At 37.0% G+C, this 23042-nt stretch overlaps 1 protein-coding gene across 1 annotated transcript; it reads left to right on the top strand.

Annotated features, from left to right (window-relative positions):
• Positions 1-127: 127 nt before the first annotated feature.
• Positions 128-19494, top strand: DCAF17 (DDB1 and CUL4 associated factor 17). The gene is made up of 14 exons (XM_052792283.1): positions 128-629; positions 1917-2020; positions 3388-3478; positions 4400-4539; positions 5326-5404; positions 5586-5675; positions 7813-7920; positions 8453-8558; positions 12129-12271; positions 13645-13754; positions 14165-14252; positions 15833-15916; positions 17350-17505; positions 18864-19494. The coding sequence occupies exons 1-14, from the start codon at positions 456-458 to the stop codon at positions 19050-19052; spliced, it is 1662 nt and encodes a 553-aa protein (XP_052648243.1). The 5' UTR covers positions 128-455; the 3' UTR covers positions 19053-19494.
• The last annotated feature ends 3548 nt before the right edge of the window (positions 19495-23042 follow it).

Genomic DNA, 23042 nt, shown 5'->3' with positions numbered 1-23042 from the left:
GGGCACGACGGGAGATGTAGTCCGGGCGCGCCGCGGAACTCCGCCGGCGGAAACTACAGTACCCGGCGGTCCGCGGGGGGGGAGGCGGTAGCCGTGCAGGGGTGCTGTCGCCTGGCGTTCCCGGGAGCCCGGCTCTGTGGTGGCGGGGGAGAGGCGGTGCGCAGCCGGCCGGGTGGGTGCCTGCGCGCGGCGGCGGCGGCGGCGGTCCTGGCCCTGCCCCCGCCCCGGGACGGCGCGGCCGTGGCGGAGCCCTGTCGGAAGGCCTCGGTTTGCGTCTGTCGGGAGCTAGAGAGCACGGGGCCGCTCAGGCCTTTCTTTTCCCGCTTCGCTTCACCTCTCGCCGGGCAGGGGGGCGAGAGAGATCCGTCGCGGGCCCGGGCCCTGTAAGGCTGCTCGCCCCGCCAAGAGCGAGCCAGAAGCGGGGGAGAAGGGCGAGCCTGCCCCGAGGCCCGGGAATGTGCCCGCAGGCAGCCGCCTCGGCCGCCGGCGGCAGGAGGGCCGCCTCCCGGGCGCTCGGGGCTCACAACGTCTGCCGCCTCCTCACCCGCAGGGCCCACGGCTTTTATGCCAGAGATGCTGGTGTCGCCCACAGAAAAAACCTGGGACTCCTCAGGAAGATAATATGCCAGGTAATAGCGATGCTTTCCGGCGCTGGATGAACCCCTGCGTGTACTGGCTTTCAGCCGGAGTGGTCTGAGCGTCAGTCCTCAACCCAGGTGTTTGAGAAGTCCCTGGTCACGCTGACTAACGAGTTTGGGGAGAAAAAAGCTGCAGTTTTGCTCAAGGGAGTTAGAAATGGTTAAATTTATTTCATGAGGCTCAGACCTAGAAATGTAGAGAGGACTATGCTGTGGAAAAACTGCAGAAGCACTTGTAAATCTAATAAGCATGTTAGAAATAGCTTTTTATGAGGTTTTTATATAACTTATTTCTTCCCCTAATATGGCTTAATGTTTAATACCAATATTAAATTCATAGTGTTTTAGGGAGCATCAATGTCAAATTTGAATGGAGTTCTCACAACAAAATAAGGTAATCAGCAGCAGTGTTCAGGTAAACATACCCTTAATCTGCCAGTGAAATTTATGTTACAGAAAAAATAGGAATTAAGCCAATTACAGACTAAAGTGAACTTGATTTTTGCTTCAAAATGATTACTGCTCCCATGCAGTAGTTGATACAAATGCATCGAAAGCGGACGTGTGGAAGTGAATTGGCAATTGTGTTATATTGAAAACATATTTATTGGAAGTCAGCTAAAGTGTCCACTTATGCAACTAGATCAATGGCCATGCAAGGTTTATTGAAATAAAAATGAGTACCTCTGACTTACACAAATACTTTTTTTTTTTTGTAAGACTGGAAACTTTGTTAATAGTATAGAGGTCTCCTGATGTCTCTAGTGCATGTAAGAAACTTTCTGTGAGCAGTTTATCCCATTAACATTTCAGGCACTTTTTGCAAATAACTGTAAACACATTTTTCTACCTTTCACACAAAACACCAAAGGCAGAATGGAGTCAGATGTTCAGTAAATTCAGTTAATTACATATGAAAGAGTTATGTGCATATTTACACTCTGGGGAGTTTTGTCCTTGATTTTAAAAGTTGCCATTAAAGTTCAGTTGCCAGATGTAATTTTAATGTAGGTAAGTTAATGACAAAGTATTCATTACCCATGCTGTCCATAATAGCTAATAAAAAGATCTTTTCATTTGGTTTTTAAAAAAGACAAAATTTCCTTAAAAAGGGTCTTTTAATTTGGTTTAAAAAAACAGATAAGATTTTCCTTTATGTATTCAACAGCAAAGGTTCAATTAAAGTAAGTTATTAAGTTGCAGGAGCCAAATAAAATATTTTCCAAAAGCAGTGTTTGTTACAAAAGCCATCACTGTTAGAACCACTGTCTGTTTCAGGAAAGTACTAAATTCAAGAACGTTTGGACAACTCATTCTGCATCTCCTATTGCATATGAAAGAGGAAGAATTTACTTAGACAATTACCAGTGCTGTATTAGCAGGTAATAAATTTACAATTAAAAATTACTCTTGCTTACAGTTTTAACACTGTGATTCTGTTTTAGACATGTTGCTAACTTTACTCATCCAAATAGCCCCTGTGAATTGAGTGGAATTTACTTATGAACAAAAAATAAACAGGTACATAAATCTTTGTTAAATTATAATCGGATAGCATTGTGTCTTAATGTGACATCTGCTTTGGTGAAAGAAAGTCTGATCTTACTGGTGCTGTATAACTTCAGCTTTCAGAGGCCTTTAATAGGAGTGGAAGATTATCACCATTTTATAATTTTGCACTAAAAAGTCAAATGAACGGTAGTAGTTCTTTGTGATCTGGTAACTAGCAGTGTGCTAAAGAATGTGTCACAAAATCAGCCTATGTAACAAGCTTGGTACTATGGCTATGAATTCTGCATTAAAGTAAATTATTGTTCATGTAAAAGTACAGTGTGTGGAGTACTTGCTGGTTTTGGTTGATGTATTTTGCAGATCAATTCTCTGATCTGATGTACTCTCCTGTTCCATGATCAGCTGCAGAGGCACAGCTTAGGAGGCAGCACAGGGCAGGGTAGAGGACATGAAGTCCTGTGTACACCAGTCCTTGTCCTTGCCCATCCCTCTTGTGAGGGAAGTAGCAGGGAGTTGGAGAACTGCGTTGCTGAGTAAGTTGTGGTCAGAACAGTTTTGGGACAGTATCATATGATACATAAAAGACAAATTACTCTGTCAGTGTAAACCACTGAGAGTTAATTAAATTAATCTATCACTTAGAGCAGAGATCTAAATCTATTTAGCCGTGTTTTATTCCTACATTGTCTGAATGCTTTCCAGTACTGGGTTGACCTGTCTAACATCTTTCAGGTTTATCTTTGTCTCGTCCTCTCCCTGAGGGGAAAACTGTGCACAGCATGAAGCTTTTATTCTAGTAGTAGGGCTTTTTTTTTTTAAATATCTGTACATGATGCTGTGCCTTTATATTATGAAAGGCAACACTGGAAGAGCTTGAGGGGAATGTTCCAGGATGATCATTAGTTTCTGGAATATACTTTCTTTTTAATGTATATCACTAAAGTAAGAATTTTACTCTTAAGTTTGTTGTTTTAAAAAAAAAAAATTTAAAAAATGCACAACACCAAACCACAAAATACAGAGAAGGTTAGCTTTTAAATACTACCTTATACTAACTATTGTTTATTAGGCCTTATTTTGAGAGCAATTTCAGGTTATATTTACAAAGTAAAAATAAGATGTTTAGATTTCTGACCTCCCTAGAGAGAAGGCAGGATTTATAAAACTGTATGAAATGACTTGTTGATAGAAAGTAGTTTATAAAGTAGACTAATGATTAGCAATCATTTTCCTCCAGCATTGCCCAAGAGCCAAGAATACTTTATCAAAAGCCAAAGTGTTCTAAGTCAGAAAAAATAGAAGATGCTTTATTATTGGAATGCCCACTGGTAAGATTACTTTTTACTAGAGCATTGTTGTGCAAAAACCCAAATTAATATCTTTCAGTGAAACATATTTAGAATAGAGTGTTCTTTCCCTGCAAACTATTTTCTCAATGTTTTTATGAAGTTAGGTCATTTAAGGTTTGCAATGTGTGCTTATTTATTTTGGCTGAACGTTTTAGAGGTATACTCTGAATTTCTCAGTAGCACATTCAAATGCTTTTTTGTGAGCTTTTGTGGAGTATTTTAAAAACAGTGCCTTTATGCTTACGCAACTAACATAAATCCCCTTTTTTTTCTTTATTTTTTAATTAGCAGGGGCAGTAGGTGGGAGTTTTATTTCTTACCAGATCTGTTGACATAAAAAAATCCCAAAACCAGATAAACTGAAGACCCATTGAAGCAACTCTGTCCAAAAGCTGTTCTGCTGTTTCTAGCTAATAGACTACATAATTTCCCTCCTCCTTGAGGAATTTTTCTCTCATCCAGCGTCCACAGGGCTTAGGAATATGAGCCCCATCCTTGAGGAGCCTGAAAATAAAGCAGTGTGAATACCATTCTTAGCAGTTACTGTTGAGTTACCGCTGAATGTCTTATTCTGCAACACTTAAACAATTGCCTCTTCAAGACTGGTATCAGATCGATAAGCAGTTATACTTCATTTTTGCAAGGCAAGGTAGTTTTAAAAAGTGTCTTTTTTAAGAAAAGTAACTGCTTTGCAGAAAGTGTGACAACAGATTATTTATGTGATAGTCAGATGACTATTTGGCACAGATGTGAGCTTAGAGATCCTGATGTGATTAGCAGGCAGCTTTCCACCTTTAGTTTTTGAGGAATGTGTATTAACTTTTGTTTTCTTGTTACTGTGTGAAAATGTTATTTATCTTCCTGATATAAACTTTTTTCTGATAACCTTTTGTTATGTAGGGGGAAATGCTACCAAGTCCATCAGACTATAAATCTTCCTTGATAGTCTTGACAGTGCAGAACTGGCTTCTACGTCTCTCTGCTGATAGTGGAGAAATACTAGAAAAAATATACCTTGCTGGTTCCTGTTGCAAATTCAGGTATTAAACATTGACTAGGCTTTATATAATTAACAGTCATTAGTACTATACTGGAGAAAGGGAATCATGTTTTTTTAGTATTATCCTATGGCTGACTTTAGGTTTGTCAGTCTAGCACGTTACCTGGAGTACTGTTCCTGCATGCTGCTTTCTATAGAAGAATTTCAGCAGTTTAAGTACTATGATCTCAAATTTGGTATCAAAAAAGTTCCACAAAAGCCACAAAAACTAGGCTACTATTGGCTTTTTTCTGACAATTTTACAGCCTTTAATATTGCAGTAGCAACATACCAGGAGAGGACCTTTAAGAGCTGTAAAACAAACTTCATAAAACATAAGAAAAATACATTTAAAGTTTAAGCCATTTTTAACTTGCAAGCATTCTTCTCCATAGGGTAGCCATTTTGCTCTTTAAAAGCAGAGCAGTTACTGCTTCTGGTAAACTGCATCTTTTTTTCAGTTCTTAGAAGAAAGTATTTCCTTTAGGCTGAAGGATAAGAAAGCAGTGATTTGTGAAGGGAAGGAGAAAAATTAAGATTGTGAATGTTCATACTTTCAGAATTTTTTCTCACAATCCTGTATGAAATAAGTCATTCTTAGTTCCATGGGTTTTGCATTATTGCAAACGGCAAACATCTTGGGCACCTCTCCTGAATCAGATACTGAACAATTTGCCTGGACACAGGGATCTGCCTATTTATAGTATGTTATATTTTATGTGAAATAATGTATTTATTAATAAATTATTTTAAAATTATTAAGATAGGTCTTTCTTGTCACAAATAGATATCTGAGCTGGGATACTCCTCAGGAGGTAATGGTTGTAAAGTCAGCTCAGAATAAGCTCCCTGCAGCAGCACGGCAGGTAAGTTTGTTGAAAAACTTTGTCATTCTTAAATTTTTACAAAATCAATCAAAAAACAAATTTACAAGGACAGAGATGGGAGACGTTATGCTTTGTTATTATCGTAGAACATGAAGATGTCCTACCATTAATAAATGCCTCAAGTATCATAACTATATTCAGTATTGTTGTTCCTTCCCAGGCAGGTATCCAACAGTCTGTATTGTTCTATCTTGCTGTATTCCAAGTTTTGCCTCTTTCATTCATTGGAATGCTAGAAATAAACAAAAAGGTAAGTAATTCCTCTATTAATTGTGATCTGTACTGTAGTTGTATGAGAGGCATAGTTTAGGCAATTTTCTCAGAATTACAGAAGTCATACTTACAGCTTGTGAAAGCATAGTACCCTGAAACGTTAATTAGCAGTAATGTTCTTCTTGTGTCTAATAGGGGCGTTGGGGGGAAGATTCTTAATTCAAATGACCAGAAGAGAAAATACATACGCATTCTGCGATTGGGTTACTCTTTGACGTGTAGAAGGACTTTAGCCTTATAGCAGTTGTAAGAATCAGGAAATCCTAAAGTGTTTGTAGACTTCTTTTCACCTCTTTAAAGAAAGATAGATGTGCCTCTGACCCACTCCTAGTAATAGTCCGTGAATTCTATATGCAGTTACAAATATTTCAAACTTGAATTATCATTGATACTGAACGGCAAAATGTAAACATGTGTCTTGCTCTATCAGTCAAGAGCAAACAACCTTTCTGAGGTTGGTTTGTGACCTGTACATAAGAGTGTACATATTAGGGAACCTGAAGCCAGATGGCAAGTTTTATTGTTCTGGTGAAAAAATACGTCTATTTTAAGTCAAGAGAGCTCTGAATACAACTTGTAAATGGAACAGTAGAAACATGCAAACTCTGTCTTCAAAGCTCCGTGAGCTACATTCTCATTTGGGGTCCAGAGCTATTAGTGGGTTTTAGCTGGTGCTGGGTTGGGTTGAGGCTGTAATTGAGATTGGGCTGGCAAGTGAAGAAGTGAGGTTAAACATTTTTCACTTGGACCCATGAAAGCTTAGGGGCACTGTGTATTCTTCTGTTCAAAATCAGTATTTAGGACTGGAAAAAACATTACCAGTGTCACAGGTATTCTCAATCTGGTTAGGAATGGCATGCTAGATTCATCATGGTCATAGCAGGCGAAACATCGAAAAGAGTACTTCCTCAGCTGGGCCTGTACTGAGTACTCATCAGAGTAATTGTTACAGCTAGGAATAACGTCAGGGCAGAATTTGGGATTTGAGAATACAGCCAGCAGAGGGAGCAACCAGTGAATGCAATGCCAAGTCTGACATAGATCAGTGGAAAATAACTGTTAGATTAGAATTAGGGTTACTGTTCAAGACTGCAGAATGCACCTAGTGCATCAGCTTTACCAAGATGGTACACCACAAGAAAGTCTGAGCTCGGGCTAGGTCTCAAGGATGGAAAGGAGAGTTTAGGGTTTTAAGACTATTAGAGTTTGTGTCTGGAAGATACTGGGACCTACGCTAACAAATGTATTGAGAAAGAGCCATAAGACTAAATAAAAGGCAAGGAGTGAATGTATCTTTCGGGACCAAACTGATCACAAAATCATTGATAGTGTTAAGATTTAGGAGTATGACAGCTTTCTTTTTTTTTTTAATTGTTTTTAAGCTTGTTTTAACCCTGTTTTAATTGCTTTTTCACATAGCAATTCAGATTAAAGAAATGAAAAATATATTTCCAAGCATCTCTATTAAAAAAAAATTCTGAATTTCACGTGGTGTTATTCATTAAATATTAAGAATTAGTTTGTTGCGTTTTTCTCAGTGGAGATGTGTTAAGCAGGGGCTCAAATGAATACTGCATAATTATTAGAAAGGGGTAAGTTAGCTTCTCATGTATGTGTCTAATTTGGATTCAGAGAGGATCCTGTACTCTGTGACAGCTGGATAATGTAGTTTTAGTACAGCTGTACACAGTCATAGAGCCATGATTAGACTAGTATTTTACCCTGGTGATAAAGAACAGAAGATCTGAAATCAATACTTTTAGATTGAGTTGTTAGCTTTGCTAACGTTCCTGTGGGATGCTGGGTAATATCTATTCATGTATGATAATTGGGTAACATGATATGCACATATACTGAGAATTGATTACAGAATGGATCTGCTTGCAGAATATGACTAATCTAACCTCAGGTGTTACTGCAGTGCAAAGTATTATAGAAACTCAGCAGAGCAGATGAGTGTTAGAAATTTTCATGAACTAAAACACTGATCATAGGGTTTGGTCAGAATAAAAAATTAAAATGATTGCAAAATTAAGGACATAATGTCAGTATTTTGCATTGTTTCTCAATTATTTCTTCCCTAATAGAATATTTTTCTTTTCCTTTTTTTCCAGATATTTGGTAATAGCGTGACAGATATTGCTATTTCTAATGGAATCCTGATTGTAATGTACAGCATGGGTCTGGTCAGGCTCTATAACTTCCAGGCCATCTTGGAACAGGTAATGAAATATGAAATTTTTCATACAGTCCATGCTATTTTGGGGCAACACATCATAAATATTCATGTAATGCCACATAGGTACATGGGGAATATGTCAAAGGATAGAGTTCTTGCCTAAATTTATTTACAGTCAGCAGATGCAAATGGGTACACTGTCAGAAAATTCTACCCGCATCAGTTACAGGTGGCAGAACATAAGAGATACAGGGTCAAACAGGCACTTCAGCACATACAGAGAGGAGCTATGTAAATGATAGACCAGGGTGTGCTCTTCTTTACGCTCTTAGTCTGTAGTTATAGATGAATGTTAAGGCTAGAAACTGATGAGCATGGAAGATTGTTTGATCTGAAACAGAACTGCAGTGAGACTTTTGAGTTTATATTCTTCCAATCAAAAATCAAATGTTAATTCAAAAATAAGACTTCAAGCAGTATCTAACAAAATAAAGAATGCAATAGTAACAGAGCAGTAAAACTAAACAGCAAGTAAATATGCATCAATAAAGCTAAATTGTTCTGTGTTATTTTAGTTCATGGAACAGCCATTAGATTTGGGACGTGAATTCAACTGGAATGGTCAAGTGGGAGTTGTAGGAAAGTATCCATTTGGTCTTCCATGTAACATTAAAATAACAGGTATTTATGATCTTTATGTTATCTTGGCTGGTGCCTTTTATGGATTGATTGTGACTTATTTCACACTAAGAAAAAGCATAATTACTCATGTTGTGCTGTAGCTATATTTCTGGGTTTACATTATAGTAAAAATGTGCTTTGCTTTACTTCTAATTACAAGAATTAATTACATAGGACTTACCTAGAAAACTCGTACAGCAACTAAGCTATTTGAAAAACTTCATAAGCAATGCATGAAGTGGAAACCCCTTCCTTATTTCTGAGACACAACTGCTCTTGGGAAAGAGGAAGGGCTAGGACAGCTGTTAGTAACACTCAGAAACAGTATATGGTATGTAAGCAAAAGATGTGTGAACATTTAACTTGCAGAGGAAATTCAGGAAGACTGAATACAATTTGTCTGAGTTGCATTTTGATAATTCCAAGTTGTCAGAAATGTGCCAGTTTCAATAAAATTAATTCCTGAGGAGAGAACAAATTATCTATTACAAACAGTTCTTATGCCTTAAATCATTAACTTATGAATGTTCTGCTTTATGTAATGACTTTAATTTCTCTGAAACCAAACAATCATTTCTGTTGATGCATTTGAGATTAGAATTTAGTGCTAAGAATCTTAATGAACGACCAGAGCCTGAGACTTTCTTTGAAACTTTTTTTTTTTACTTTAAAAATACATTCTCGCAAGTTCACACTTGAGGCACTTCCAAAAAAAAAAAAAAAAACAACCAGTAAGTTTCACCAATATCAAATAATGCATGCTTTTATTTCTTTAATTTTGAGTGTTTCTGTATTAAATGTTTTTTACAGGTGACTGTCCACATAAAAAATGCTTTTGATCTTTATGTTCGCAAACAGTGTCAGATAATAACAGGGAAAACAAACCAGATTTACATAAACCTGAGGAAATACACAAAGATAAAATACAGACTTACATAGTGAAGGCTTTCAGTTATAATGCAGTGTTTTATCAAAACAAAGTGATCAGCTGCTATAGTTGATGTCTCAGGTTCTGCAAAGGGAAATTTCTCCTCATTTTCCTCTCTGTCTCAGTCTGCAAAACCACAATTTAATGTTAGGGGCCCTGTGGAAAATGTGCTGTGGGAGCTTTAATAGGAAACCTATACCAGATTTGTTCTCATGTCTTATAGATCATTGTAGTTTTTAGTTTTGAGATTTAAAACCAATGTACTGGAAAAAACATTTTTGATCTTGAATCATATTCAAGAATTTGTGGTTAGGAAGTTTGGAACTCATGACAGACGTTTGCCATGACTGCTCTTTGCAGATAGTTGCATTCCTGTGGTTTTTGAGCTGTTTTCTTTCAAGAATGAGATGGCTGACTGACTGTTCAATGTAATGTAATGCTTCAATGAGTGAGATTTTGACGGTTTCAGAGTTCAAGCTTGTATCTACTATAATTGAACTATGTGTAATTTCCTGCTTATTTAGTCCTAGCCTCCCTCCAGAAATTGCCTGAAGGATGGCAGTTATTATGGTGCTGGTTTTATGGTGTGTTAGGTACCCAAGAGGAAGTGTATAAAGACCAAAAGTTACAGGCTATCATGTACCTGCCACACCATTTGCAGCTATTGACTGGTAACGAATTTGATTTTGGTCAGTGGAAGGAATGGAAAGCTACCTATAAATCTTTATTAAGTCACTTTCTGAAAGGTCCAGAACTTAAAACTGCAGTTTCATTTATTATTAGAGGATACAGTAATTTCATTAAAAAACAGAGGAAGATATTTTGCTGAGATTTTTTTTGACATTTAGAAAAAATACTTGTTAGTGCTGCAAGGAACAACTTTACAGCTTTATGTTTAGATGAGGCTGGAGAGTTTTAAAGAAGTTAACAAAGAAGCTCAACTGGAGATTGAAAATTGGCAATGCTAGGGAAAGGGCTTACAAACAATGAGAACAGGAGGTGTTGAGCAACAAGAGCAAGTGACACATAGCAGGAAAGAGGGAGTTGAGGCAGCAGAGTCACACTAGCACAGTGGTTTAGGTGGCTATGATCTTGCAAATCTTTGCCAAATGAACATAAAAAGAAAGGCATATTTTCTCAGCAGCCTGTACTCCTTAGGATTGCTATATTATTGAAACACATTTAAACCTATCATTTAGTCCATCTACGAGAATTTTTGAGGGGCCTTGCTATATATGCTTTATTTAAAAAGAAAAAGTCGATAGGGTAAAATGTTAACCGATTTTCTTGACTCATTTTTCATTTTCTGACAGATTTTAATATCAGTAGGTCCTCTGCTTATGCCTCCGTCTTCAACATTCTCTACATTTTCAGCAGATGCCTTGGTTTTTATAACATACACTTTGTTATATCTTGCACAGAATCTCCCATTTCCTATGTGTTAGTCCAAAAGACAACTAGAAGACAGCCACTTTCCAGCTTAGGAAAGACTTCCTTTCCGTAGGCAGTGAACTAATTCATTTCAATCTAAATGGCTAAGTTGTTGGAAACATGAATGAAAGAAAAAGAGAGAAGCACTATGTGAACATAATTTCTGATGTCATGTGACATCTTAGCACCATTGGTTAGGATCTGGATAATTATCTAGACTGAGCAGGACAAGAACAAGTCAAAATTTGGACAAGACCTTTGGGACACAGAAGTCCAGACAAGAACCTTGTTCTCACAGTAATTCAGCTTGGGTTTTTATATTCTGCCTGTTTAAATGCCCCTTGTAATTATAGATTTTCTCCACATTTTGTCAAATTTTTTTTCCAGCATTTCTCTGTACTGTTAGAAAGAGCTGATCTTCCGTCTAAAGTTGATTCAATTATAGCAGCTGTAGAAATTGCTTTTATTTAGCTAGTTGGTAGAAGTTGTAAAGCTCCATGCAGTCCATTTCGTTCAAAGATGCTTCTCTCATTTAGTACACCGAAGACTTGTAAGAATGGCATAGCACATCTATATATAATTTATCCCAACTGAACTGAAGGGAAAACTAGATATCTTTTGCCATTAATTAAAAAAATTCCTAGATTTTTATTGATTTTTATGAACTCAGCTACAGATTGCATTCACTGTGGTCCACACTATTTTGTTGTATTACCCAAAAGGAGAATGAATATTCAGATTCAGGTATCTTTCTGCATTTAATTCTGTTATTTGAGATTGCTGCTGTTAGCCTGTTTCCAGCTATTTATTACTATTTTTCCCAAGAGAATAATGACCCTTTTGATATGCTCTTTGATCTGTTCATGTGTACATCCCCTCCAATTCACATGAGCTGGATCAATTTTAATTTTAAATGTTTGCTACATCTTTGCTTATCCAGCTCATTTGGAATGAAATAAGCCAAAGGTATCAGAAGAGCAGTTCAGCATGAAGATCTGAGTAGACAGTACCCTTCCACAGAGCATTGCATATATGTGCCTGGATGCTAGGTGAGGTAGCATAGTTGGTGCTAGAAAAAAGATCACAGCCAATGTATTTCCACCAGTCTTCAAAGTTTTGAAGAATTAAGTATTGGAATTTAGAATTGTAAGGATCAATGGAATTATGATTGTTCTGCTACTAATGGTGTTAACATTACCGAATATTTGCAGATACGCCGCCTTTGCTATTTGAAGCATCTTCTCTGGAGAATGCATTTCAAATTGGAGGTTACCCTTGGCATTATATCATCACACCTAACAAGAAAAAGCATAAAGGAGTCTTCCATATTTGTTCTCTGAAAGACAATGCTTTGGTAATATATTCAGATAGCAGCTTCTCTGAAATGAATGTGTATCATGTTTGTCTTCATCTCTTCTTCTGAGTAGTGCTCGAGGTAACAATACCCTTGATTTCCAGTGTCGTCCTCTCACAGGAATTACCCCACAGTGTTACATCTGCTATCCAGTGGAGTCATGTAAAATGTTTTCTTCCAAATTAGTACTGCTTCTGATATTTCCTTCATTCCAATACAATCATAGCACTGTTAGTGCTATATAGCACTGTGTTCTTGGCTTAAAAGCTAAGGCTCAAGCAGAATCTCGTTACCTGATTCCTTGCATGGTAACGTCTTAATATACTGCTGACTAGGCAGCCTACCAAATGGCATGACTAAAGAAACATTTTAAGTTTTAAGAAATTGCAGAATAAGTTTCCTTAATGTTTGTAGTTTATCCCTGATTTGTACCTTCTCTTTCTCTCTCCCTAGAAAGATTTTATTACTCCATTTAATCCAGCATTCCTAATTATTTTTGTGTATGTATTATTCATCATGTATTTTTTTTGCATGAGCTCTCCATCTCAGCTTTTATTTTGGATCTGTATTTGACCTGAAGATAATTCTGTAATAGAGGCACTTTCTGGGCCTGTTAGTTCAGGGTTCTTCACTAAAAAACTTCTCATCTGTAAATGTCCTCATCTCTCTTACTAGCCTGATCAAATCAATGATCCCCCTCCTATCTCTTATTTTCAAAACAGATCTTTCACAACCATAGCTGAAGATCAATTTTTATTTAAAGGGACTTGTACAATACTTTCTCACCTAGTTTTTTCTATGTGGGTTCATACGTTTGAAAATTTGAATGATCAGGGTCAGCTAAATTTAATAACAAAAAGGCACTGCCAAAATCCCAAGATTTTGACCAGCTTGCAGCTGAAATCACAAGTTATCCCAGGCTTACACACTCCACAAATATTTGCACAAAGAGGCTGAGCCTGAGGTTTGAAGCTCAAGTCAAAGTTTGTGCTAATGCTTTTCTCGTGTCTTGACACATTTTATGTCTTTGACACTCAAATTGCTGGAACTGTTGAAGTGTTTGCAGACTGTAGGCTAAATCTTTATTTTGCTTGGTTTCAGGAGAGGTAGGACCATGTATAGCCATGGTACAAGGTCATTGCTTATTGCATATTCAAGAAGTTGAAACTGTTCCATGGAATATCTTGAGAATTGGAACGGAGTCTTTGTTGTTGTTGTTGTTATTGTTCCATTGTCATCCTTTCTGGTCATGATTATGAGCAATACCTAAAAACCTTCAGAGCTATGTGGTGAGGAGCTCAGTATTTCCTCTTTAATTAGATCTGTGAGACTTTCAAAATACTAATATTCTAAGCTTCTCCTTCCTTCTCCAGGCAAAAAATGGCATACAAGATATGAAATGCTGTTCACTGGAACCTGATTGGATATATTTCCATCCAGATATGTCAGGTAGAATAATCCACGTGGGACCAAATTTGATAAAGTATGAGCCTTTTTTTCTCAAACTTTATTTTTATTAGAGGAACAATTGCATAACTGCATAAATTCAGTAGTTTGACAGTTTGCAGGCCAATACGCTCATCAAGCCCTAGAAACTGTAAAAGTTATTAATTTGTCAGAATCAGAAGTTCTGGTAGAAACATCTGCAGATTTCTACATGATGAATGTGGGCACTGGCAGGCAACACTAGATTTTTATATGAAAAATGTTCAGGGACCACTGTGCTAAAATTTCACTGATAACTGAAATTGAAATAAATTATTTTTGTAATTTATGTTTATTTCTGATGTTTTAATATACCTGATTTTTTTAAAATTATAAATATAGAAGTGTTGTAATAGGTGAATTAGAATACATTTTGTATTCTAATTATGTAATTTGTTTCTTTTGTAGAGTCTTGAAGCTTAAGGAAGTTAAAAATAATACAGATCAAATGGAGATTGCAGAAGATTTTATGATTGTGGCCAACAGAGAAAACTGTGTGAGTTTAATGTCCGAGATCACAATGTATGATTTTGAGCAATACATGGGGGTTTGGTGTATGTAAGTAATCACTATGTTTTATGGGCTTAATTCAAAGTTTATTGAAAGACATTCCGTGTTTTCATTGGACTGTAAGCTGTATGAAAACAATTTTGGAAACAGTAACACTTTCAAGATAGCTTTCTGAAACCTCCAGTCTTTTCTTTAGTTTTCAGCATTCTTTATGATGTGTAGTATAACCATGTATGACTGATATAAAACATACTTACAAGATGGTGACAGATTTCCTTCAAAAGAAGGTGCCACCAAGTGATAATTGTGTGCATCTCCAGTGCTTAGGTAAGTTGATCATAAAAATGCTAGAAATGTTTCAAGTCTCTCGTAACTTAGGGGTAAGTCTTCATAAGACAACACATTGCTTCCAAAAATCTGTTTCTTTTCCTGGCCATGCATACCTGTCACTCCCTTGTGACAGGTTTGGTATTCATCTAACCCTTGGTGAATGAAATCAGTGCACTAAAATAATAGAAAAGGTGAGTACTTTTCTGCTTGCTTGGTGAGCTGAACTGGAGCTGGAACAGAACAGAACTGAATCATCAGTGGGTCAGAAGAGTGCAGAAAGGTAGAACCAAGTGGCAAGAGGATGATCTGAACCTCCTGGTAGAAATTAGCTGTTAAATTACCTAGGTTGTTTCATGAAATCTTTTGTGATAGAAAATCAGAAAGACAATCTAAGTGTCAAAAAAGTCAAAGAACACGCTTGTGAAGACAATTTTTTTGGCAGTCCCTGGAACTGTCATTTTGCTTCAGCATACAAAGTTATGTCTTATATAAAAGCAAGTTTTTATAGTTTATGACTACTGTAAAGTCCCTGGAAATCAGTGATACTAATTTTGAAGCTTCTGTGGAAGAAAAGTCTGTGTATTAAAAATCTACACTAACTCCAGAATAAAACTTCCATTGAATTCAGAAAGGATAAGCTTTGTCATCTAATGACTTGCCATACTTTTTTTTTTTTTTAGGATTTGTTTAGGTAACTTCTGTTGCAATAAGAGCAAAGAAATATAAGTTCCAATTCTGTCTTTGCTGTACCTTTTCCTTTTGACTTCCATTAAGACACTGATACCCCAGTTTTGAATGTTTCCAGTGTTAATGATGCCCGGTGGAAGCAGCTGTGGTGGTTTAAGATGCTACTTTTCCCCCCCTCTTCTGGAAGTAATAGTTTAAGAAACAAATTGGTAGTGACTTAGCTGTCTTAATTCTCATACCAGCATCTTGGCTCCAGTCACTTCTGTTCTAAAAATTATTGTAGCTGAGAACCTTTGCCATCTCTACAGGACTGAGAACCTCTGAGTATGACTAAATGTCAGTAATATCTCAAGTAAAACCAAGTTCATGAGCCCTCATAAAGAAGAGATCGCATCACTAGGGCCATGCATAGCTAATGAGTAAAACAAGATCTGAGAGATTAAAGCAAGGTCAGAAAGCAAAGGACATGAAATAGATACATTGCCAAATAGATATGAAGAAACTAAAATGCTTCGAAGTCTAGAGCCACTTTTTTCTTTTTCTCCAAAGGTGAACAATGCTGTTACTGTAACAGCTTCTGGTCGAGTGGTAAAAAAGCGTTTTAACTTGCTGGATGATGACCCAGAACAAGAGGTAACTGATGTAGTTAGTAAGAGCAGTTCATGGATTATTTGAGATGTTTAGCTAGCCAGAAGACATTGTTTCAGGTGTGATGGCTGTAACCATTAGCTGTGTTAATCTTTGAGTTCTTTATTCCTCTTCTGTGGCTGTCTTTGTCTTCTTAATTACATCATTTCCCCTCTCTCTCTCTGTCGTCTTTTCTCCTTGGTTGGCATGTGTGCTTTGGATAGTCTCTTTTAAGATCTGACCTTATGCCCCATGATACCATCATAACTCCATTGGACTTCAGTGGCACAGAAATTAGATGTTAATGGGATGAACCATTACTCTTGTCTCCATTCAAACATCTCCTTTAAACATTTCTTATAAAGCATTTTATGAACTGCAAGAAACATATTTCTTTTCTTCTGTGCTTTAGGTTCCTCTAGTCTTTGATATAGTATCTCTAAACTATATTTTTCTCTTCCAGTTACTTTGATTAGATTGCAGGATAAGGTATTTAACATTTTTCATTTAAGTAACTGCTTATTGAGAGTGAAAACACCACAGGCCTTGGTGTTGAGCCTTCGAGAGGTTATGAAGAATATTTTTTAGCTCTGTCTAGAGCTGGAGCTGTAATTGACATAAGCACAACAGTTAAAATTCATCAGTTTCTGGCAGTCATTTCTATTCTTTTTTCTGAGGAAATAGATTTTACTATGGTAAAAATACAGGACAGTCCAATATAACCCTTAAGGTCTGCAGTTCATTTCTATCCACTTTTTTTTAAACATAATAAAAATTAGAGGCTGCACACAATTTTTTCTCCCACTGTTACACTTTATTTGTACTTCCAGTAGATATTTTTCCATTATAGAAGAGAAAGACTGGCTTGAATTTAAGGAGTATGTTACCAGGTTCATGACAGTGAAATAGAGGCAATTAAGGCCTCACCTTTTGGTCTCAGTTGTTCACTGTCACATACTCTGTGGAGTGAGAGCGAGCTCTGAACAGAACATACGGGTGTGTTTACGTGAGTGGAGTTACCCTAATATACCCATACCCTCAAAACCAGTAATGGTTTTAAGCTATACTGTCTCTAACACATCCGCTTCAAGAGAGCGCATGGAGTTTAAATATTTCTTCTGTCACTTTTGAAGTACTTTTTTCTATTTCCTGTATGATATATGTAAAATACATCTACTTGCACATTAGGATTGTTCAGAACATCACTTCTTCTCTCCTATCTTAAGGAACTTTGCTGAAATACATTGGACACCTTGTGTTGGGAAAGATGCCTCTCGGGTATCAGGCTGGCAATGCTTTCTTTATCAGACCAGAGGACTTAAGAACTAGAATTTTTTCAATTCCCTTTTCACCTGAAACAAAAAGAGCTATGCAATTTAGGTAGAGGGGAATGTGAATTTATGATTGATGTATAAACTTGAGGTTTTGTTTTTCCTAAGACATTCAAAATTGTGGACTATGAAGACGAATTGGATTTGTTATCCACTGTGGCAGTTACTCAAATAGGAGCTGACGGAAAAGCACACCTTGACTTCCATTGTAATGAACGTGGGATTCTACTTAAAAGTATTCCATTACTGGAGTCCTGGGATGTGGTGAGGAGAATTCCTGTCTTTTGTTTATGCTGACACTTCCCCATACACATTTACCTACCATTTTTGTTCAGATTTGAAGTAAATATATAGTGTTGTCAAGTGATATGGATGAGATTTGTACAAAATATTAATTGTAACTCAAAATTTGTAAGTATTCCATCAGACAGTAGTTCATTTATCTGAAAATCTCCATGATTTGAAATTAAGATTTTTTTTTTTTTTTTTTGGTTGATTCATTTGGGGTTTTGGTTGGGGGAGGGGTTGTCCTCTAAGTATTTCTGAAGTATTTATCAACTTGAATACTCACCATATGGGTAGTTACATCTTAAATTTACAACTTGTAAATAGTCTCACTACCTTAACTTGAACTACTCATGCATAGAATTAAGCATGGACCTCACTGTGTGTGTATTTGGAGAGATGGAATGAGCCATTCATACAGTCCAAGTTTAGGTGGACATCCAACTTAGAGGGTCTGTGTCGTGGTTTAACCCCAGCCAGCAACTAAACACCACGCAGCCGCTCACTCACTCCCCCCCACCCAGTGGGATGGGGGAGAAAATCGGGAAAAGAAGCAAAACCCGTGGGTTGAGATAAGAACAGTTTAATAGAACAGAAAAGAAGAAACTAATAATGATAATGATAACACTAATAAAATGACAACAGCAATAATGAAAGGATTGGAATGTACAAATGATGCGCAGTGCAATTGCTCACCACCCGCCGACTGACACCCAGCCAGTCCCCGAGCGGCGAATCCCTGCCCCCCACTTCCCCGTTCCTATACTGGATGGGACGTCACATGGTATGGAATACACCGTTGGCCAGTTTGGGTCAGGTGCCCTGGCTGTGTCCTGTGCCAACTTCTTGTGCCCCTCCAGCTTTCTCACTGGCTGGGCATGAGAAGCTGAAAAATCCTTGACATTAGTCTAAACACTACTGAGCAACAACTGAAAACATCAGTGTTATCAACATTCTTTGCTCGGAACTCAAAACATAGCACTGTACCAGCTACTAGGAAGACAGTTAACTCTATCCCAGCTGAAACCAGGACAGTCTGAAATGCTCAGCACCTTTGGTACATCTTTTATCGTTGACTGCATAGGCAACTTAGGATCTTAAATCAGATGCTGTGAATTACACTTAGATTCCTAAAATAGGCATGTGGGAAACCTCTCAAAGTTTTAAAATTCTGTCCTTTATCTGGAAGAGCAATCTGCGTGTATTCACACAAAATTCCTGGCTGATCATTGAGGTCACCAATGTTAAATGTTTTTCGTTCCCCAAGGAAAATGGTACAGGTATTAGCAAGTTGTGGAAATAGAGACTGCAATCAGAATTTTTTTTTCTCATTTCAGACTTACAGTCATGAAGTTTACTTTGACAAAGACCTTGTATTACATATAGAACAGAAGCCTAACAGGAGGTTCAGTTGTTACGTTTACCAAATGGTCTGTGATACTGCAAAAGATGATGAATGTTCAAGCCATGAAAAAACAGAAAGAGTGTTTCGTAAAAAAGGAGGGAGAATTTTTGAATATATTTAAGCCATAAACAACAACTATAGAGACTTCAGTTTGGATGTTATTTAAGGACTTCATACATATGAATTAGTAAACTACTGTTTTTCAGACAGGATTTAATCTTAACACTTTGTACAACTACATGAGGTTTTGTTTCTTTTTTCTCTATAATGTTGTACACTTGTCTGTAGTCCATCATGGCTTTTCATGAATTCACCAGTTCATCGTTAATGCTAGATGCAGCATTTATTGCATCTCTTCAGCAATGGGATTGAAATACTGGACATCAAGGACAAAGATGTGGACTTACTGATCATCTACTGCCTGCTGTGATCTGTCTTATGTAGTTTTACCTATACATCTTTAATACAGACTGTCAATTAAACAAAGTATGTAAAACTGTGTAAGATAAATTTTATATGTAGTAGGAAAATGGCAGAGTTACCATTAAACCACTTAGACAAAATGCTTCTGTTGGTTTTGTGTGAGAAATAAAATCACTCAGGTTTTCTGGTTGTGTTTGTTTTGTTTTAAAGAGAAGTATTAATAAATAGGTATTCTTACTGCCTGTTTAATATATCTTTACTTATATATTTTTATATTTTTTTTATATATATATATAAATAAAACCAAGCAATTCTCTCTAGTTCTCCCTGTGTCAAGGTTCAGGAGTTGTTCAGTCTGAGCCAAAGCTACCAGATGCTCAGCCTGATCACTGTGTGCAGCCTGTCTGATTCATGGGAGTTCCATGTGGTATGTTCAGATTCTGCAGAATGCAAGCTTTCATTTTAAATTAAAAAAAAACACAACAAAACACAAGCTGTATCACCATGAAGTTTAAAGAGTGTTTCCAAATGCAAGCTAAAGATGGGCTCAGGAGAGTAGCTCTTGGAGGGATGATCAACATCTGATTTCTCACTACTGCCACCATTATCATGACCATGGTAATTCTAAACCCAAATATTTCTTTTCACTGCAAGCTTTACTAATGAAGTGTGGATCATTCTAGCTGATGCAACAGTGAAGAGCTCTGGAAGAATTATAAAAATTATCTATTATGAGTTTTTTAGAAAAAGTGTAATGCAAAAGAAAAAGTGAAATACAACTGTGGAAATAAAAAACACAAAAAGGACATCTAAGAAGGTAACCAAACAACAGTAGAAATAAAGAGCAGCAGTGACACTCTACTTCCACCCTAGCTTCCATAAGTTGTCATTTAGTATCCAGGAAAGACCACCTCTCCATTACCTGCTACTACATAAGAAACTGTGTAAGAAAGATAGGAGGGTAAAAACTAATAGGAAATCTAAACTCTTAGGCAGAAGAACCAACCCTTAAGCAGATATTGATATTTTATACTCATTTCTGTTTGGATTATTAAAGCAGTTCCTCCCAGAGAAAGACATTTAAACATAATTGTTTATTAAATAGTGCAAGTACTGCTTATGAAGATCAGCTCTGGCTTTCAAGAGTTTGCTATAATTGCCAGTGACTGTTATTTTTAAGTTATTGCAGGCTTTTGCAGTGATATTCTGCTCAATCAACAATTGTACATTGGTATCCATGTTCTGAAAAATGCAGCAATTTGTAATGACCAAAAGGCAGCCCAGCCTTTGATGAATAACATTACGGGCTTCGTGTAAGAAATTCTCTATCACTCTAAATACACAGTGTGTTGCTCCGCCACAGATGTTCCATCCTGGAAGGTCACACAGACATTTTCATTCAGAAACGGGAGCAATGTTTCTGTTTACTTTAAAACACCTTGAAAGCTATTTAAGAATAGAGAATCCAGAATGACTAGCCCTGAACACTTCCATAAGTATATTCACAACACTACTTAGGAATGGGCTGGGACACACCAGAGAAGCAGAATCACTAAATGCTTATGGGTTGTGCTTTTCAGCACAACAGCAGTGTTGCCTTCTGTACCTATGCAGAGCCCCAGAAAATTCTAAAAATACACTTCTATTTAAACGGGAGGAAAATCCTGACCACAAACCAGTATTTTTTTAAGTTGTTAAAAATAACCACGTATCTGAACCAAACACAAATACCCGCATGCTTGGTGGCAACCCACCTGAATCAACAGCTTTTATTTCAAGTTAAATTTTTAAACAAAACTGATCCACCAGAAAAAAGGTAGTACTTTACTTTGCCAGGAGATTTTATATGTAAGCATATTTTTGGTCACTGTTGCTGGCAGGGCTGTACTATTGTGCAGTATCAAATTGATATGAAATTTGAATAAATGCATTAGATCTGACCTGTAGACCTATAGTTGATATTCAAAAAGCGAGTGGACAGGGTACTCCAGAACATGGTTTAGGGGGCATGGTTAATGGTTGGACTCGATGATCTTGAAGGTCTTTTCCAACCGAAATGATTCTATGATTCTATGATAGTTTGATGTCCATTTATGATGATTCTAGAGCACTTATCTTTCTCTTTTTCATGATATAAATTCGGTGCTTGGAAATCTCTTACACAATCTGAATAATTCAGTATGCTAAAGAATAACAGTATTTGTAAAGTGGAGAAATTCTGAGGATAGTCATGTGGTTTCCATTACAGAGGAAAAAATATTCTTGTGCACATGCCCAGCATAATTATCTCTGCAAGCACCGAAGTGTGACATTAGTACAAGAAAAGAGAAACAAAATTGCTTTGAAAAAATGGAAGTAACTTCTTCAAACATAGTTTACTTCCCATTTATAAACTCAGAAATTAGGATTAATACAGAAGACAAAAATATTCTTCACTTTTCACACACAGTAGCTAACTGCTTTATGATCAGGAAACCCATTTACTGATAGTTTTCTGTTTTACAAAAGTTGGACTAAGGAACTATCAGTGTGAAATTCTGAGTTCCCTTACTTCATGTGTATTTCAGGGGGTGCTTACCACTCACGCCATGGCTTCCTGAGTCTGCTCATAAAGCCTCAAGTAATTAGATCAAATGTGGTCTCAAGTAACTGGACCAAGTGCATATTTTAAAAGATTGAAGCTGAAAAGCTCATGCTTCTGTTATTTTCACCAGCACTAGATGCCCAAGGAAAAAAGAATATATGCATATACATATATAAAAATGTAAATATACTGTTACCATGAGTAAAGACTCTCAAATGTGTAATTCAAACATAGAATTGAAGGGATCTTAGCCACTTTTGCCAACGTTCCCAATTAGGTAACTTCACCCAAACTTTCTGCATTTTCAGTGTGGAGAACTGTCTCTTTATTCTTTTTTTCTGGATATGCCCCGTTACTTTAACAGCACAGTTTCTTGCTCATTTTATTCTCATTTTGTCTTTTATTTTCTTCTTGCTATTGAGAAAAATACCATTTATATTACCTAACAGTAACTGAAGACTGCCAAAAACTCACCAGCAAGAAACTTTTTTCCTGATGGAACTGCGGCAGCTACCCCACACAATGGAACAGCTAATGAACAAATTAATTTGCTTCCCAGTTATGGTAAAGAATTCTATCAGGAATACCTGCTAGAAAGGACACCCATATAGAGTGGCTTGTAGACTGGGTGTTTTCTTAAAGAACAGTTGTGAGGAAGTGCTGTTAGCTGCTTCAAGCAAAGTCTCTGGGCACTCTGCCTGCAAAAGAGAAGATGTTGGTCTAGTAAGTAAAAAGGTCATGGACTAGTGAATTCACGTTGCCTTTCACCTAAGGCTGTTTGATACAAGCTTTCTGCTGCTGCCAGAATATACAAAGCCTAAATGATGTGAGCAAAAAAAGGGAAGAAGTAGTCAAAATGTGGTTTTCTAAGGCTGAACCACAAAAGAATTTATAGAACAGCGACTAAGTTCTTTCATAACTGCCAAGTATTGCCACAGTCACCAGTACAAAACCTTTAAAGACCAGCTTTTTTTCTGGAAGGTGTGTGAATTGATCTGATACGTATGTAGCAATGCCTCACTAATAATAATTGCATAGCATATCTGAACCTTTTCTGAACCTTTTATTTATCTCCATGAACTGGAGAAATTTAATTAGTCCCTG

This window comes from Harpia harpyja, chromosome 7 (assembly GCF_026419915.1).
Source record: "Harpia harpyja isolate bHarHar1 chromosome 7, bHarHar1 primary haplotype, whole genome shotgun sequence".
Classification (NCBI taxonomy): domain Eukaryota; kingdom Metazoa; phylum Chordata; class Aves; order Accipitriformes; family Accipitridae; genus Harpia; species Harpia harpyja.
This window is presented reverse-complemented; position numbering and strand designations above follow the sequence as displayed.

What these genes read in the sequence shown, in the direction of transcription:
- DCAF17 (XM_052792283.1), top strand. Translation starts at nt 456, where the DNA reads ATGTGCCCGCAGGCAGCCGCCTCGGCCGCCGGCGGCAGGAGGGCCGCC. An exon ending in GGTTCCTGTTGCAAATTCAG is followed by an intron (nt 4,540 to 5,325) that starts GTATTAAACATT and finishes TGTCACAAATAG; the next exon opens with ATATCTGAGCTGGGATACTC. An exon ending in TACTGGAGTCCTGGGATGTG is followed by an intron (nt 17,506 to 18,863) that starts GTGAGGAGAATT and finishes TTCTCATTTCAG; the next exon opens with ACTTACAGTCATGAAGTTTA.